We start from the raw sequence: 17993 nt of genomic DNA on the forward strand, positions 1-17993 counted from the left end.
ACTGGGAAAGGAGCCTACAGCTCCACTGAGCCCTTCTGCCTACAGGAGGGGCCCCACTCAGCAGCTGTTCCCTGAGGGAGACCTGTCCCACGCATGAGCTCCTTCCCACAGTCCCATCCAATCCCCTAGGGGAAGGGGCAAGACGGTCAGGCCAGGACCCACACGCATGCTGGTGCTTTCAGAACCTGATGACTTAGCTGGTTAAGAGAGCTCACACCTGCAATCCCAGCACTTTGGGAGGCCGAGGCAGGTGGATCAGTTGAGGTCAGGAGTTCAAGACCAGCCTGGCCAACATGGTGAAGCCCCGTCTCTACTAATAATACAAAAATTAGCTGAGTGTGGTGGTGCCCACCTGTAATCCTGGCTACTTGGGAGGCTGAGACAGGAGAATCACTTCAATCAGGGAGGCGGAGATTGCTTGAGCTGAGACTGTGCCACTGCACTCCAGCCTGGGTGACAGAGCGAGACTCCCTCTCAAAAAAAAAAAAAAAAAGAGCAGGGCCAATGTGCTGCTGTGCCTTGGGGAATGGTGTCCTGGGAGGGGCCTGGCTGACAGTGACCTGGGGCTGTGCACTGGAGGGGGCTGGACAGTGCACTTGGAGGTTAGTGAGCCTGGGCCCCAAGATGGTCTGGGGCCATGGGCTTGGCCAGATCAGGAAACGAGGGTGGCCGAGGACAGGTGCTCAGTCACCAAGTGGGCACAGAGGGGTGGGCATGAGGGCTCCCTGGGAGCAGGGCCCTTCCAAGTCCCTGAGGTCAGCCCAGGGACACCCTGGCCTCTGGGAGATTCAGGGTGGGGCTCTGTGCATGGGCTGGGTGGTGTCAGCAAGCAGCCAGTCACTGAGGGGCTTCAGTGCCCATTTTCCTGATGAGCACATCCAGTCCTGGAAGCCACAAGCCAGGCAGGCAGCAGACCCGGCCGGCCCTCTGGGCCAGCTCAGTGGCTCCCATGGGCCCCGGACCTCCTTGGGCTTTGCCTGAAGGTGGGAGCAGATGGCCTTTTCCTTGTGAGGGTGGACACAGAAGCCAACAGTCATGTGGGGTGAGGGGACCCAGACACCCCTAGCGTCCCCCGCAGGGCAACACCTTCCCCTCCTGGGAACCCACCTTGCCAGTCCCAACCCTCCTCAGCTGGACTCCGAGCCCACCCCGTGGAGCCTAGAACCTCGGGCCAGCTCAGGCCCTGCCACCAGCTCTCTGTCATCCTCCCTCAGAGCCGGGCTGTGCTCCCCAAGCCAGGGGTATCCAGCCCCTGCTCTTCATTCTAGGCTACGCAGGCAGCCAGCCCCAGGCCTGTGTCCTCCTGGGGGGCGGGGGTAGGGACCCCTCGGGCGGGGCACTCAGGCGGCTTAGCTGCATGCGGCCCCAGGTCAGTCAACGCAGCCTCTGCACCTCGCCAGTCAGGTACGCAGGCCGCGCCGGGCCGCCCCAGGCCTGCCGCGCACACGGGAGGCTCAGCCTGGAATGCCGTCCTGCCCTCCTCCACCTGAGGAATTCCCGCTCACACCACGAAGCCTCCTGACATCCCGACCCCCGCCGAGACCTCCCCTCTGAGCTCCTGAGCACAGCCCCAGGGGACCCGAGCTGCGCGCTATGCAAACAGAGGCCTGCCCTCGCCCTCGGTGCGCCCCGTGCCCGCCGTCCCCTGGGCCGCCCCGCGGTGCGATTGGGGGCTTAGCCCGCCCGCCCCGGCTCCCACGCCCTCGAGGCCGCCGGGCGCCCCCGCCCGGCCACGCCCCCTTGGATGCCCCGCTCCGCCCCGAGGGGGCGTGCCCTGCGCCCCCGCGAGCCGGGCGGGGGCCGGGCGGGAGCGGGGCGGGGCCGGGGCGGGGCCGGGGCGGGGCGCGGACCGTCCCCCACTAGCTGCGGCGCGCGGGGCAGCCCAGGCTCAGTGCGCGGTGGCGGCGGCGGTGGCGGCGTCGCAGGCAGCTGGCGCTGCGCGGTCCTGCTCTGCCGGTCGCACGGACGCACCGGCGGGCCGCCGGCCGGAGGGACGGGGCGGGAGCTGGGCCCGCGGACAGCGAGCGGGAGCGGGAGCCGCGCGTAGCGAGCCGGGCTCCGGCGCTCGCCAGGTCGGTGTCTGGGACCGGGCAGGCGCGCGGAGGGGTCCAACGGTGCTCGCGGAGGGGCCGGGGCGCGGCTGTCGCGGAACCACAGAGGTCCCTGCGGCGGGCCGCGCCGGGGCGCGGGCTTCCCGCTCCGGAAAGTTTGCCGCCGCCGCCGCCCTGGGAGGGCTCTGCAGCAGCCAGGGAGGGAAGGGGGAGGAGGGAGGGACCGCAGCGGGGAGGAGGCGGCCGGCGCCAGGCGGCCCGGGAGCCCTGGGCGGCGGCGGCGGCGGGCGGGGCGGCTGGGGGTCGGAGGGGTCGGGACGCAGGAGGCGGCCACCGCCGCTTTCGTCCGTGTCCGCCCCTCTAACGAGCTGCCTGCCTCCTCCTGCAGTCTCCCGAGCGGCGCCCGCCTCCCGCCGGTGCCCGCGCCGGGCCGTGGGGGGCAGCATGCCCGCGCGCGCTGCCTGAGGACGCCGCGGCCCCCGCCCCCGCCATGGGCGCCCCTGCCTGCGCCCTCGCGCTCTGCGTGGCCGTGGCCATCGTGGCCGGCGCCTCCTCGGAGTCCTTGGGGACGGAGCAGCGCGTCGTGGGGCGAGCGGCAGGTAAGAAGGGACCCACTAGGCACGGGAGAGGCCGGCCCGTGCGGGCAGAGGCGTTGGGGACGGGAACCGGCCCCGGGTCGGTGAGGGCGCCGGGTGTGAGTGACGCCCCGGGGTCAGCGCCCGGATTCCGCTGCCTCCTTCCTGGAGAGCGCGGCCAGAGCTAGCGCGGCGACTTGTGGGGCGCCCGGAGCCGCAGCTACCCTCCAAGTGCGAGGCCACCACGGGGATCCAGGCTGGGGGTTGGCGTCCGCAGCCCCGGTCCCCTGCGGCTCCCTAGCCCTGGCCTGTCGGGAGGGCGCGGGGGCCCCATTTCCACGATTCCCGCTGTTGTTATTCGGGTTCTGCGCAGACGGAAAGTTTCCATTGTTGGCGTCCCCCTCCCCCGGGCCCCAGTTTGTGGCCAGCTTCGGCCAAGGCGGGAGGCCGGACTTCTAAGGGTGGGTGTGCGCGTCAGCGAAGCCCAGCCCCTGCCCGCCCGACGAGGCCGCAGCCTCCAGCGTCCCCGCTGCAGACCCTGCCCCTGCCTGGGGGCCGAGGGCGCTTCCCCGTGGGTGCGGCCGAGCTCCAGGCAAGCGAGGGGCGCGTGTCCCAGCGTCGCGGGCGCTAGACCGGGCTGGCGGTCCAGGTCCCACGGGCCGTCGAGGGTCTGAAGGGAGGTCCCGCGGGGCGAGGGGAGGGGAAGGGGCGCCCGGCCGCGGTTCTTCGTGGGCCGGGCCGAGAGCTCCGGTGCCGCCGCCCCATACACCCGCTGCCGGCTCCAGGCGGGCGAGGAGGGCGCGCACAGCCCAGCCCGGCGGCCGCGCGGAGGGAGGCCTTGGCCCGGTGAGCTCGCGCCCCACCCGGGCCCAGGCCCGAACAGCCGCTTCTTTGTACGTCGGCGCGGTCACAGACCGCGCATTGATGGCGGCGCGGCGGCTCGCGGGGAGGTGTGAGCGGCTGCGGGCGCGGCGGGCCGGGGAGGGCGCCTGGAGGGCCGAGGCAGATGGCGGCCGCCCCGCCCGCGCCCCCGCGCCGCTTTCTCCGTCGGCGGCTGCAGCCTCCCGGAACAATGTCATTTTTTTATGAATGAAAGTGGCCCGGCGCTTGAATGTGCGTGTCATTCAGCGGCGTGACAGGGGCCGTCGGGAGGTCAGCGCGCGCTTTTAGCGCCTGCTTGGGCGGCCCCGCTTCCAGGGGTGCCGGAGGGGCGGCCGCGGGGGGAGCCTGGCTTTCGCATTCTCATTCAGATAAAGATATTACTCCCTACGGCCCGGGAATGTCAGCCAGCCCCGGGGAAGGGCGGCGGCCAGGCTGCGGAGCCTCTCCCAGACCCCCTGCAGGCGCGCGGGGCCTCCCCCACTCGCTCCTGGAACGTCCCGCCCCCCCCCCCCCCGGGGCGGCGCCCCCGCCCCCGCCCGCACTGGAGCTGGTGAAACAGGTAGTGAGTTGATCGGTTCCTTAACAAGATGGGCTGGGCAGTAAAAATACAAAGACCTCGTGAAATGTACTGAGGTCTAGGCTGACGCTTGCCCGGGAACATAAATTATGGAGCCTTGGCTGGCAGGGTTCAAGGGCGGTGGGGAAGGTTTTTGCCCACTGGACTGCCCTGGCCACCCCAGGCCCTGCCAGGACAGCCTCCATCTCCCCAGGGGGCTGTGTTCCTGGTTGGGACCTGGAGGGACCCCCCAGGGTGCAGGGAGGTAGACAAGGTCGGCTCTCCCACAGCCCCACCCCACCCAGCAGGGGTCTGGGGGTGCAGGGCCTTTCCCGAAGGTGCTGGCTGCAACCTCCCCCACCCCTCCTCTGCAGGGCTGGACTTTGAGCCGCGTGGGCCTCTGGGTGGTTCATTAACCTGGGCTGAGCCTGGCCTCCAGGTCCTTGTGTGAGCCTAGGAACCCCTTGTTACCCACCCCGCAGCTCCCCAGCCCTCAGGTCTCACTTGGGGCTAGATCTGGGGCTGGGGCACCCCTTGTTCCAGTTGAGCTTGAGTAGGAGCCCAGGGGCTTGGGGTCTTCTGGAGGAGGGGGGTCTAAAGTCACCTCATCTAGGGAGGCAGGCAGCCCTCACCTGAGTGATTCAGGAGTGAATGAGCCAGGAGTGGAGCCACCTTTGGTGGGGCAGGGGTCGGCCTGGACCTCCAGGCTGCCAGCTCAGGCTTGGGTGCCCTCTTCGAACCTCAGTTTCCTTACCTGCCCAAGAGAACTGATAACGGCAGGCTGTTTGAAGGATTAGGCCAGATAACCTTTAGCCTGCCCAGCCTCCGGATCCCTTTTTTCCTGACTTTATTGTGAAACTCCAGGTGGGGAGACAGGGAGGCTGGACTTTTGGGGGCCCCCTCCTCTTAGGCTATTTTATAACCCCTACCTGGCAATACCTCCTGTACCCCAGAGAGCTGCAGAGAACTTCATGTGCATCCAAAACCAGAACGTGTTGTTCCTTGACCCCAGGCCCTCATCTCACCCCAAAACCCAAATAAACCCCTAGGGCAGCCAGGTCCGGAAGTGAGTCTGGATTTGATCCTTGCTCTCTGGGGTCAACGAGGGGCTTATGATGGAGCAAGGCTCCCCCTCCCTCTCACCCATGCTCCCTCACATGCACTGGGCCTCCACTGCAGAGACCCAGAACCTTGAGAAAGGTTCCCCAGGCCAGAATTTGGCCGTCCCCAGCACCCTGGCCTAATGGACATCAGTCTTGGGGCCAGAGACCCAGGGCGGGGAGCACCTCTCACCCCCACTCTCACTCCTCCAGCCATTTCAGGGCATGGTGCCCTCGTGGAGCTCCTGGGCCTGTGGGGTGGGATTTTTACATTGTGCCACAGTGGGGGAAACTGAGGTACGGGACCAGTGAGTGGCAGAGTCGTGGAGACTCTGGGACTAGGAAATGCCCCCCAGGTCCAGCACAGCCCCTCTGGGACACAGCAGAGGGCTGTCGTTGGCATGTGGAGCCCAAGTTGAGGTCGGCACTGTGTGGGGTTGGGGCGCCGGCAGGAGCACGTGTTGTGGGATCCATAGGAAGGTGGGAGCTGGGAGGCGTTGCCTCCTACCCCGCCTTGGGTACAGCAGGAGTTTTGTCTCCAACGTGTTTGGGTACCAGTGTCTGTGTGGTGTCAGTGGGGCCTCCCTTTTGTTGATCAACAAAGAAAGAACCCTTCCTAGGGCTGCTGGGGGGCTATAGCTCTCCCCATGCCTGGCAGCTGGGTGGGGTATGGGGGCTCCACCCAACTGCTGACTCCCCAGTGGGAGTCAGACCCTGGGCTTATAGTACCCACTCATGCCCCATGTCACACCGTCCTTCACCTGGTGCTCGCCACCCAGCCCCTGCTGGGGTGCCCTGGCCTCTGCTGGCACCTAGCAGGCAGGCAGTCGGGGGGCAGTCAGGGCTCCACCCTCCCTACCACACACGGGCAGATGGCCACCGGCGTGGCTGGCCTGGGGCTGCTCTGTCCCCCGTCCCCCCGTGCTGGACCAGGCTGAAGCGAATACTTGTGCGGATGGCTTGACCTGTTGTCGCCACTCAGACCAAACCGGAACCAACCGGCTGTTGCCCTTGGGCCAGGGCCTGCAGCTGAGGCTGCCATGACCAGCCTGTTCTCGGCCTTCTGGGGGGCCTCGAGCAGCTCCCAGCTCTGGGTGGTCCCCACAAGACACTGGCCAGGACCGGAGGGCTGGAGGTGAGGCCAGGAGCCCCCCTGACTGCGGGGTCCCCACAGGGGCAGTCCTTGAGCTGTGGGTCCCTGTGGGGCAAGGGCTCCCTCGGATACTTCAGGGGATGAGTGTGGGCCCTTCTGGCTGGCAGGGTCACCCTGGGCACTGGGCGTGTGCGGCTGGATTAGGTGGGTTGGGCAGAATAGGGCCTGGCCAGGCAGCCAGGGACTGGTGTGGCCAGAGTGGGCAGCTGGGCCCCCGAATCTAGGCCACTCGTCTGCAGAATGACAAGTGATGGCGCAACCCGCCCAGCTGGGTCTGAAGAAGGAGGCTGCCTGGGGGACCACCCACCCCCGTCCCGGCCCCAAGCCCAGGACGCCGGCCTGCACGCATTGTCTGGGCCTGGCAGGGAGGCCTAGGGGTGATTGTCCCCCCAGCCCTGCCCATGGTGTGTCCTTGGGTCACAGGCTTTGGTGGCTCTGGGGAACTGGGCAGCTACTGGGGAGGGACCCAGGGGCCACCTGCACATCTGCCCCTGTGGGTGGGCCCCCACCCCAGCTTCTCAGCCCCCAGGGAGGGGCCAGGGCTGCTGACCTACTCTGGCTCTCACAGCTTCCTGCCCCTAGCCTGGTCCTCGTCTGTGAGGGGGCCCCAGTCCCCCTGCAGGCAGCAGGACTCCACCCCCTGGCCCCCTTGAGGGCCCGCCTGGGCCTCCCCAGTCCCCGGCCTGTGAAACCCACTTGGCCGGACCCAGCGCCGTGTTTGTACTTTGCTCTTCCCGGTGTGTTTTCTGTCATGACCGCTGTGTGGAGCTTCCACAGGAGCTGCAGGATACAGAACCTTGCCCGCCCCAGGGAGCCTCCACCCCCACCCTGGCCCCCTCGCACTGCTCTGCCCGGTGAACCCGTGCATCACCCCCCAGATCCGTCCACACGGCCACGTGACCCTGCACCTCCTTCCTTCTAGCCTGTTCTGTTCCCTGGCTGTCCATCTGAACTGCTCTTCAGGCCCATATGGGGTGCGGGGGCCACTGAGAGGGGCGGACCCCTCCTGGGGTGAATGCATCACGAGGGGGCTGGCCGGCCAACCCTGGCACCCCCTCTGAGCTCCATTTCAGCCAGAGGCCAGCAAAGGGCAGCCCGTCCCCTTTGCCCACAGCACCTGCCCGTTGTGGTGCCGCCTGTGAGCCAAGCGTGGATTTTATGTTTCCAAGCAGTTGAACAAATTAAAAGAACGAGGAGTCACACTTTGTGACACTTTGAGATTTGAATTCTCCGTGTCCATAAGTGAAGTGTCGTGGGGCCACCGCCGTGGGGGTGGCTGCAGGTTGTGTGGGGAAGGCGGCTGTCACACTGAGGCAGACCGGAGTCCTTGGGACAGATTGGTTGGCAAAACTGAGGATAGAGACCTCTGGCCCTTTTGGGACACAGTTTCCAGCCCCTGGTCTGGTGGGACCCTGGATCTGGTTTCAGAACCTTCCTCACTCAGGGCCCCTGAGGCTTCCACTGCTGTGTCTGTAGACAGTGCCGGGTTTGGGGGTGCCTGCCTCATGGTCGCCCATCTTGCCCACAGAAGTCCCGGGCCCAGAGCCCGGCCAGCAGGAGCAGTTGGTCTTCGGCAGCGGGGATGCTGTGGAGCTGAGCTGTCCCCCGCCCGGGGGTGGTCCCATGGGGCCCACTGTCTGGGTCAAGGATGGCACAGGGCTGGTGCCCTCGGAGCGTGTCCTGGTGGGGCCCCAGCGGCTGCAGGTGCTGAATGCCTCCCACGAGGACTCCGGGGCCTACAGCTGCCGGCAGCGGCTCACGCAGCGCGTACTGTGCCACTTCAGTGTGCGGGTGACAGGTGAGCTCTGGAGCCACGCCAGCTACAGAAAGGAGCTGAATGCTGGGCTCCCTGAGTCCCTGCGTGGGTCAGGAGCGGCTGGGGGTCTCTCTGGTCATTGGTGGAGAGGAGGGCACCCCCAGGAAGTGCTGCCCCAATGGGGGACCCTGCCCCATCTGGGAGGGGCACCTGGGGGCTTCCTGGGGCAGGTTGGGCATTGGACGTGGCCGTCTCTGCCTTGCAGACGCTCCATCCTCAGGAGATGACGAAGACGGGGAGGACGAGGCTGAGGACACAGGTGTGGACACAGGTGGGAGCAGGGTCCAGGGTTCAGGCCGGCCAGGGTGGGGCCCGCTGCCACCGCCAAGCCCTGCCCTCCACAGGCAGCTGGGGGACTAAGGCCCCGGGACAACCTCCCTGGGGTCACCCCGAAGGTCCGGTCCCCTCAGGATGCAGGAGGGGCTGGGCCACTGACATGGCTCTAGATGCCCAACCCTGGTGGCAGGGCTGGGGTGCAAGGGGACACCCGTGTTGCTGATGGGGAGGCACAGGGCTCTGGGGGTTCCAGGAGCAGGAGGAGGCCAGGGCTGGCCTGTGGGGCTCTGGTGTTGGCTATAGGTGAGGTGGACCCCGCAGATACGAGTGCAGCAGGGCAGGGCGCTCAGGTGGCTGCCGTGGGGTGGATGGACCCAGGGTGAGGGCGCTGGGGCACCTACCACAACCCGTGGCGGGCAGGGTGACTGGCAGGAGGGTGGCTGGTGGGTGGGCTGCAGCTGTGGGAGAGCAGTTGGGGACGATGCCTGGTGTCCCGGCCTGGAACGGTGGCAGGCAGACTTTGCCAAGTTGTAGGGCGGGGAGGTGGGGCTTCTGGTTTCCGAGGGAACTCTGAGGGGAGTGCGTGCAGGTGAGGGTCATCGTGGCACAGACATGGGGGGCAGTTACGACTTGCGGACTGATGGTGTGTGGGCTGGGTCCCTGGGCCAGCGGGGTGAGCAGGTGAGGAGGGGAGGCTGAGTCCATGAGAGAAACTGAGCTGGGGGAACTCACCCTGGGGGTCTCCAGGAGGCCTGGGAGGGAGCTCAGCATCCTGGGGTGCCTCTTTCCAGCCTCTGTCCGCACTGCTGCTTGCTGGGCCTCAGTGCCCCTCATGGGCGTGTCCCCGGAGGGGGCTGGCAGTGAGGTCACTGAGGGGAGGGCTGCTTCCCTCCTGGGGAATGCCAGCCCATCCTTGCCTGGAGTCCCGGCAGGAAGGCAGCACCAGCCCTGAGGAAGGAGAAGAACCAGTTGGGCTGTGAGGGAGGGGTGGTGGGAGCCCTGGACATCGAGATGCGAAGAGGCAGGGCCTCCAGGGTGCCACTGTCTCTAGGTGCCCGCCAGACTTGGAGCTCTGCAGAGGGTGGTGTAGGGTCTCTGATTCCCGTGGGCCCATGCTGCCCAGCTGCCTCCAAGGCTCCTGGCTCTGCAGGCGACTGGGCTCCTCTCCTGGTAGACTCCTCCCAGGTCCTGGCTTGTCCACTAGATGGGCCTGCCCCCTGGGTCTTCAGTCTCCCTGTTGGTGGGCCTGGCCCCAGCACGCCTCTCTGGGCAGGTGGGCTCCCCCGGACAATGCCCCGTGACTGCACAGGTCCAGGCAGAGCACCCTGGAGGGGAGGGGAGGGGACACATGGCCCAGCTCTGAGAAAGCCCTGGGGAGGGGACAAGATGTGGAGGCTCCTGGGAACCTCATCCCGCCCTCTTCCTACACAGTACAGGAAACTGAGGCTGGGGGTGGGCAGGGACAGCTTTGGGAAGGAGGTTGTTCAGAGGGGCCTCTGCTGCCGCTCAGGTCATGGCCTTCACATGCACCTCGGCCAGCAGGGGCCCCTTACTGGACTCGGCCCGAGCGGATGGACAAGAAGCTGCTGGCCGTGCCGGCCGCCAACACCGTCCGCTTCCGCTGCCCGGCCGCCGGCAACCCCACTCCCTCCATCTCCTGGCTGAAGAATGGCAAGGAGTTCCGCGGCGAGCACCGCATCGGAGGCATCAAGGTGGGTGTGGCGGGGTGGCTCTGGGCCTGGCAGGCGCGGTGGTTGCCGCCTCCGCTCACTCGTGCCCCGCTGCAGCTGCGGCACCAGCAGTGGAGCCTGGTCATGGAAAGCGTGGTGCCCTCAGACCGCGGCAACTACACCTGCGTAGTGGAGAACAAGTTTGGCAGCATCCGGCAGACATACACGCTGGATGTGCTGGGTGAGGGCCTTGGGGCGGCACGGGGGTGGGGGTGGCGGTGGCGGCGAGGGAGGGGGTGGCCCCTGAGCGTCATCTGCCCCCACAGAGCGCTCCCCGCACCGGCCCATCCTGCAGGCGGGGCTGCCGGCCAACCAGACGGCGGTGCTGGGCAGCGATGTGGAGTTCCACTGCAAGGTGTACAGTGACGCACAGCCCCACATCCAGTGGCTCAAGCACGTGGAGGTGAACGGCAGCAAGGTGGGCCCGGACGGCACACCCTACGTTACCGTGCTCAAGGTGGGCCACCGTGTGTGCATGGGTGCCGCCGCTGGGGCCCCTGGGCTGGCCCCAAGGGTGCCCCTTGGCTGGGGGTTGCGTGAGGATTTGGGCCTTAGGGGTTGGAGCTTCGGGGGAAGAAGCTGTGGGGTGCTTGTGGGGCCAAGTCTCAGCTACCCCACACCTCAGGGCCATAGGCAGCTGCGCTGGGACCGGTTTCCATGTCTGCAGAGGGCCAACCTCGGCAATTGAAGTCCCTCACATGGAGCTGCCCACAGGGGCCTCTTGGGGGTGGGTGCGGCTCGGGCAGCAGTGGTGCCCCAGGACAGGAGGGCAGTGTGGCCAAGCCCTCCAGGCCCCCTCTGGACCTCAGAGTCGGTGGCTGAGCCCCGACCTGGCCAATTGGCTGTCGTCAGCTGTGTGCAGTGGGGCCCAAGCTCACTGTCTGCCCGCCTCCTGAAGCCCTTAGCTTTGTTCCCATGGCTGCCGGGTGGGGGCCACTGAACTGGGACGGTTGCGACACTCAAAGCCCAAAGAGAAACATCTGTTCAGAGAGAAGACGGTCTTATGGGGGCGGGGAGCAGGCGCAGGGCGAGGGTGGAGTCCAGACCCCGCCCAGAGAGGCCGCCTCGGGCCCTGTCCAGGGTACAGGTTCTGCAAGAGCCCGGGGGAGGGCAGGCCAGTGACCAGAGGTTGTTTGAGGGTCTGGGCTGGATTGTTGGGGTGGAGGCAGAGACTTGCATCCTGTGAAACCACAGCCACCGTGAAGTGCCTCCACGCCTCCTCCAGGCAGCCTTCGGGGCTGACGCAGCCCAGCCTCGATCTGTACCTTGGGGGTCTCCCACATCCTGCCTCGTGCCCGGCGGGGCTGCCTCAGGGGCGTGCCTGAGCCAGGTCTCTTGTCCCCGCAGTCCTGGATCAGTGAGAGTGTGGAGGCCGACGTGCGCCTCCGCCTGGCCAATGTGTCGGAGCGGGACGGGGGCGAGTACCTCTGTCGAGCCACCAATTTCATAGGCGTGGCCGAGAAGGCCTTTTGGCTGAGCGTTCACGGGCCCCGAGCAGGTAACGACTCTGTCCCATGCCGGCCGGCACAAGAGCTCCAGCTCCAAGGCCCTGGCCGCGCGCCCTGCACGCCCCGCACGCCCAGCCCTGCTCGCTCCCGCCCCCGGCTCGCGCTCCGCTCGGGGCCGCCTCGGCAAGGCTGGCAGCTCCAGCCTCCACGGTGACCGCCCGCTTCGAGCCCTGTGGCCTGCGCCGACCCTTCCCGCACGCCTGCGCTCCCCACAGGAGGTGCCCGGTGCCCACCGGGCCGGCTCCGTGCCGTCTGTGAGCGCCCCTTTGCGCCTCTCTCCGCCCCCGCCCGCTGCCTGCTCGCTTCCGCAGCCTGTGTGTCCGTGTGTTCATCCTCCACCTGCACCCGCCCGGCTCTGCGCTAACCCGCATGCTGCCTGTCCGCCTGCCGCTCACCTGGGACAGAGGACTCGCCGGTGGAGGGGCCTGGCTTCGGGCTCAGTACCGGTGCACCAGGCGGAGGGCCCTCGGCCGCGTGGCGGTGACCAAGTTGGCGGTGTCTGAGGAGTTGGTGGTGGCGGCGTTTTCCTTGCAGCGGCTGGATCCTGCCGTGTGGACTCTGTGCGGTGCCCGCAGGGCGGTGCTGGCGCTCGCCTATCGCTCTGCTCTCTCTTTGTAGACGGCGGGCGCTAACACCACCGACAAGGAGCTAGAGGTTCTGTCCTTGCACAACGTCACCTTTGAGGACGCCGGGGAGTACACCTGCCTGGCGGGCAATTCTATTGGGTTTTCTCATCACTCTGCGTGGCTGGTGGTGCTGCCAGGTACCGGCTTCTGCTGCTGCTGCTCCGCACTGGCTCGGGGACGCTGGTTCGGGACACGCCAAAGCCGCCAGGACGGACGGGAATCCTGTGGCTTATGGCCGTCCCGCTCCTTGAGCCCTCACACCTGGCCCTGTGCCCAGTGTGGGGACAAAGTTGGCCTGGCCCAGTCCTGGTCCCAGAGGGGCCCCCTCAGCCCCCTCAAGCCCGCTTCCCATCTGGGTCCCCAAAGGCCCCTCCTGCGGCTCTGGTGTCTCCCGGGCGCCTGGTGGCGGTGTGGGACTGGCTGGCTCTGCTGGGCTCCTCCTCTCCAGGGTCTGGCCCTCTAGACTCACCGGCGTTACTGACCGCAAGACCCTCCAGACAAGGCGGGTGCTGAGGTTCTGAGCCCCCTCCCGCTCCCAGTGGTGCCTGCGGCTGTAGGCCAGGGGCGTCCATGGGAGCCCCGGGGCGGGGGGCCAGGCCAGGCCTCAACGCCTGTGTCTTTGCAGCTGAGGAGGAGCTGGTGGAGGCTGACGAGGCGGGCAGTGTGTATGCAGGCATCCTCAGCTACGGGGTGGGCTTCTTCTTGTTCATCCTGGTGGTGGCGGCTGTGACGCTCTGCCGCCTACGCAGCCCCCCCAAGAAAGGCCTGGGCTCCCCCACCGTGCACAAGATCTCCCGCTTCCCGCTCAAGCGACAGGTAACAGAAAGTAGATACCAGGTTCTGAGCTGCCTGCCCGCCGGGCCTCCTGGAGCCCCCCTCGGCCCACGCTTGTCCTGGGCTGTGTGAGTCCTCTCTGCAGCCAGGCGGGCTCCCCTCTCCTTGTCTCTGGTCGCCATGTAGAGCCTAGGGTACTTTGGGGCGCAAAACATTCTAAAAATCTTCATTCAATGCTGGTGGAAGTCAGAACGCCCCCCCCCTTCTGGCCCAGCACTGACCCCCGGCTGTACTTCCATGCCCTGTCGCCCACGCGGCACCAACCTGCCCCTGCTGACCCAAGCAGGTGTCCCTGGAGTCCAACGCGTCCATGAGCTCCAACACACCGCTGGTGCGCATCGCAAGGCTGTCCTCAGGGGAGGGCCCCACGCTGGCCAATGTCTCCGAGCTTGAGCTGCCTGCCGACCCCAAATGGGAGCTGTCTCGGGCCCGGTCAGTGGTGCTGAGGGCCAGCGTTGGCTGTAGGGGGCTTGGTGGTGGGGGTGAAACAGCCACCAGTCAGAGGCCCGGCTGGGTTTAGGGGCCATCAGGGATGTGGCGGATGTTGGGTGTGGCTGGGGCTCTGTGGAGATGCTCCTGGGATGGGTGCATGGCAGGGACTGCCTCTCTCAAGGTGCCCTGTCTGGAGGGGCAGCAAGGGTGGGAGACTGTGGGTGACACTCTTCGTCCTTAAGAGCAGGCTGTAGGGGGAGCATGGAGGGCTTCCTGGAGGTGGTGGCTCTGGGCCTCAAGGGCTGGGCCAGGCTGGGGTGGGGACTGTGGTGGGCTGAGAGTAGGTGAGTTTGAACGCTCATGGCCCCTCTGCCTCCACTGCCAGGCTGACCCTGGGCAAGCCCCTTGGGGAGGGCTGCTTCGGTCAGGTGGTCATGGCAGAGGCCGTCGGCATTGACAAGGACCGGGCCGCCAAGCCTGTCACCGTAGCCGTGAAGATGCTGAAAGGTGAGGAGGGGGTGGCCAGGGGTGCAGAGCAGGGCTGGGGGCGCCGCCGCCGCCGCCTGACACAGGCCCCCCGCTCCTTGCACAGACGATGCCACTGACAAGGACCTGTCGGACCTGGTGTCTGAGATGGAGATGATGAAGATGATTGGCAAACACAAGAACATCATCAACCTGCTGGGCGCCTGCACGCAGGGTGGTAGGTGTGGTAGCGGTGGTGGTGCCGGGTGGGCGGCCCTCCTGGGCCTCGCAGCCCCTCTGAGGAGCCCGTGTCCCCAGGGCCCCTGTACGTGCTGGTGGAGTACGCGGCTAAGGGTAACTTGCGGGAGTTCCTGCGGGCGCGGCGGCCCCCGGGCCTGGACTACTCCTTCGACACCTGCAAGCCACCAGAGGAGCAGCTCACCTTCAAGGACCTGGTGTCCTGTGCCTACCAGGTGGCCCGGGGCATGGAGTACCTGGCCTCCCAGAAGGTGAGCAGGGCAGCAGGTGTGGGTGGAGTAGGTTGGGCCCTGTCCTGAGATGCTGGGAGCAGTGGGGAGAGGTGGAGGGGCTTCAGCCCTGCCTCCCACCCCTTCCCCAGTGCATCCACAGGGACCTGGCTGCCCGCAATGTGCTGGTGACCGAGGACAATGTGATGAAGATCGCAGACTTCGGGCTGGCCCGGGACGTGCACAACCTCGACTACTACAAGAAGACAACCAACGTGAGCCCGGCCCTGGGGTGGGGGGGGGGTGGGGGCCATGCCAGGAGGACGCCTGGCGCCAACACCGCCTTCCCACACCCTCCCAGGGCCGGCTGCCCGTGAAGTGGATGGCGCCTGAGGCCTTGTTTGACCGAGTCTACACTCACCAGAGTGACGTGTATGTGTCCTCCAGACCTCTGGCTTCAGGGGTGGAGGCGGGAACTGGGCAGAGCCAGGACCCCAGCTGCAGCCCCCAGGCCTGTGCCCCGGAGCTCTTGGGTGTGGTTTCTACCCCTCCCTGGGGGCAGCAGCGCAGCCCCTGGCCTATTCCCCTGGTGCCCGCCCAGGTGTCTGTCCTGGGAGTCTCAGAACAGCCTGACCTCGCCTCCCCCTGCAGCTGGTCCTTTGGGGTCCTGCTCTGGGAGATCTTCACGCTGGGGGGCTCCCCGTACCCCGGCATCCCTGTGGAGGAGCTCTTCAAGCTGCTGAAGGAGGGACACCGCATGGACAAGCCCGCCAACTGCACACACGACCTGTGAGCAGCATCCCTGGCCCTCCACTGGGTCCTCAGGGGTGGGGTGCCCTCCGGGGCTGGGCGGGGGAGGGACTGGCAGCCCTTCAGGCTGTTCCTGAATAAGGTGGGAAGTAGCGGGGCTCACTCCTGAGCGCCCTGCCCGCAGGTACATGATCATGCGGGAGTGCTGGCATGCTGCACCCTCCCAGAGGCCCACCTTCAAGCAGCTGGTGGAGGACCTGGACCGTGTCCTTACCGTGACATCCACCGATGTGAGTGCTGGCTCTGCCCTGGTGCCACCCGCCTATGCCCCTCCCCCCACCATCCCCGGCCATCCTGCCCCCCGGAGGGCTGAGGTGTGGGGCGGGCCCTCTGGGGCACAGCCTGGGCACAGAGGTGGCTGTGCGAAGAGGGGCTCAGTGGGACAGCGCTCACCCCGCCTCCTACCAGCAGGAGTACCTGGACCTGTCGGCGCCTTTCGAGCAGTACTCTCCTGGTGGCCAGGACACCCCCAGCTGCAGCTCCTCAGGGGATGACTCCGTGTTTGCCCACGACCTGCTGCCCCCGGCCCCACCCAGCAGTGGGGGCTCGCGGACGTGAAGGGCCACTGGTCCCCAACAATGTGAGGGGGTCCCTAGCAGCCCACCCTGCTGCTGGTGCACAGCCATTCCCCGGCATGAGACTCAGTTCAGTGCAGATGGAGAGACAGCTACACAGAGCTTTGGTCTGTGTGTATGTGCGTGTGTGTGCGTGTGTGTGCGCGTGCGTGCACATCCGTGTGTGCCTGTGTGCGTGCGCATCTTGCCTCCAGGTGCAGAGGTACCCTGGGTGTCCCCGCTGCTGTGCAACGGCCTCCTGACTGGTGCTGCGGCACCGAGGGGCCTTTGTTCTGGGGGGACCCAGTGCAGAATGTAAGTGGGCCCACCCGGTGGGACCCCCGTGGGGCAGGGAGCTGGGCCCGACATGGCTCCGGCCTCTGCCTTTGCACCACAGGACATCACAGGGTGGGCCTCGGCCCCTCCCACACCCAAAGCTGAGCCTGCAGGGAAGTCCCACATGTCCAGCACCTTGTGCCTGGGGTGTTAGTGGCACCGCCTCCCCACCTCCAGGCTTTCCCAGTTCCCACCCTGCCCCTCAGAGACTGAAATTACGGGTACCTGAAGATGGGAGCCTTTACCTTTTATCCAAAAGGTTTATTCCAGAAACTAGTGTACATTTCTATAAATAGATGCTGTGTATATGGTATATATACATACATATATATAAAATATATGGAAGAGGAAAAGGCTGGTACAACGGAGGCCTGCGACCCTGGGGGCACAGGAGGCAGGCGTGGCCCTGGGCGGGGGAGGGAGGCCCCAGGGGGTCTCACCCATGCAAGCAGAGGAGCAGGGCCTTTTCTGGCACCGCAGTTTTGTTTTAAAACTGGACCTGTATATTTGTAAAGCTATTTATGGGCCCCTGGCACTCTTGTTCCCACACCCCAACACTTCTAGCATTTAGCCAGCCACATGGCGGAGAGTTTTAATTTTTAACTTATTAACAACCGAGAAGGTTTATCCCGCCTATAGAGGGACGGCCAAGAATGTACGTCCAGCCTGCCCCGGAGCTGGAGGATCCCCTCCAAGCTTAAAAGGTTGTTAATAGTTGGAGGTGATTCCAGTGAGGATATTTTATTTCCTTTGTCCTTTTTCAGGAGAATTAGATTTCTATAGGATTTTTCTTTAGGAGATTTATTTTTTGGACTTCAAAGCAAGCTGGTATTTTCATACAAATTCTTCTAATTGCTGTGTGTCCCAGGCAGGGAGACGGTTTCCAGGGAGGGGCCGGCCCTGCGTGCAGGTTCCGATGTTATTAGATGTTACAAGTTTATATATATCTATATATATAATTTATTGAGTTTTTACAAGATGTATTTGCTGTAGACTTAACACTTCTTACGCAATGCTTCTAGAGTTTTATAGCCTGGACTGCTACCTTTCAAAGCTTGGAGGGAAGCCGTGAATTCAGTTGGTTCGTTCTGTACTGTTACTGGGCCCCGAGTCTGGGCGGCTGTCCCTTGCTTGCCTGCAGGGCCATGGCTCAGGGTGGTCTCTTCTTGGGGCCCAGTGCATGGTGGCCAGAGGTGTCACCCAAACCGGCAGGTGCGATTTTGTTAACCCAGCGACGAACTTTCCAAAAAATAAAGACACCTGGTTGCTAACCCGGCCCTGTGCTGTCTCCAGTTCTTCTGGGATAGGGGAGGGAGGGGTCACTGTCTGCCAGGTGGTCCCAGTTGCGCGGGATGGATGCTGGCAGCAGTACCGAAGGTCACTGGTGGTCTGGGAGCCCCAAGGGTAAGGAGTGTTTATGGGAGAGGCCTGGCGGAAGGGTGCCTGGGGGTGCACCGTCCTGGCTGCTCCCAGCTCGTGGGTTCCTGAGGTGGTGGTGGGGCGGGGGGGAGGGTCCTGTCTCACTAGCTCTGAGGCAGACCTTCCCTCATCACCCCACCCCTGGCATCCGCCTTCCCAGTCAGCTGGGGAGCTTTCTGGGCATCCCCCTATGGAGCCAAAAGTAAGCAAAGCCCTCATGGGGCCCTTGGGGCTACACAGGTGGCCACTCTCCTCCAGATCAGCTCTCTGCCCTCCCAGGCCGGGCATCAAGTGCCCCCAATGCCTTGGGCTCCATCAGGGTCCCCCACAGTGATACAGCACCTTTGGGCAGATGAGGTGCTGATGGGGGTGCTGAGAACCCAGAGATGGAATCAGGCCCTTG

General features: G+C 65.7%; 1 protein-coding gene across 7 annotated transcripts; it reads left to right on the forward strand.

Annotated features, from left to right (window-relative positions):
- The first annotated feature begins 1890 nt into the window (after positions 1-1890).
- On the forward strand, positions 1891-17442 carry FGFR3 (fibroblast growth factor receptor 3). 7 transcript variants are annotated; one of them, XM_054554898.2, is made up of 18 exons: positions 1891-2072; positions 2440-2650; positions 7846-8115; positions 8339-8404; positions 9952-10121; positions 10197-10320; positions 10406-10596; positions 12266-12410; positions 12899-13089; positions 13391-13539; positions 13925-14046; positions 14132-14242; positions 14323-14513; positions 14624-14746; positions 14833-14903; positions 15123-15260; positions 15406-15511; positions 15693-17442. In XM_054554898.2, exons 2-18 carry the CDS (start codon positions 2542-2544, stop codon positions 15837-15839), a joined length of 2424 nt encoding a protein of 807 aa, XP_054410873.1. In that variant the 5' UTR covers positions 1891-2072; positions 2440-2541; the 3' UTR covers positions 15840-17442. The 7 variants fall into 7 exon arrangements, with proteins under 7 accessions (XP_054410873.1, XP_024102130.2, XP_054410876.1 ...); XM_024246362.3 differs by having other exon boundaries at positions 13394-13539; XM_054554901.2 differs by lacking the exons at positions 1891-2072; positions 12266-12410 and adding an exon at positions 11487-11637 and having other exon boundaries at positions 2395-2650; positions 13394-13539.
- Positions 17443-17993: the final 551 nt, after the last annotated feature.

The sequence above is a fragment of the Pongo abelii genome, chromosome 3 (assembly GCF_028885655.2).
Source record: "Pongo abelii isolate AG06213 chromosome 3, NHGRI_mPonAbe1-v2.0_pri, whole genome shotgun sequence".
Lineage (NCBI taxonomy): Eukaryota > Metazoa > Chordata > Mammalia > Primates > Hominidae > Pongo > Pongo abelii.

Bases quoted from the DNA above. Each gene is read 5' to 3' on its own strand.
- FGFR3 (XM_054554901.2), top strand. From the start codon at position 2,542: ATGGGCGCCCCTGCCTGCGCCCTCGCGCTCTGCGTGGCCGTGGCCATC. The intron at 10,321-10,405 runs GTGAGGGCCTTG...CTGCCCCCACAG, and splicing joins ATACACGCTGGATGTGCTGG to AGCGCTCCCCGCACCGGCCC. The intron at 14,904-15,122 runs GTATGTGTCCTC...CTCCCCCTGCAG, and splicing joins TACACTCACCAGAGTGACGT to CTGGTCCTTTGGGGTCCTGC.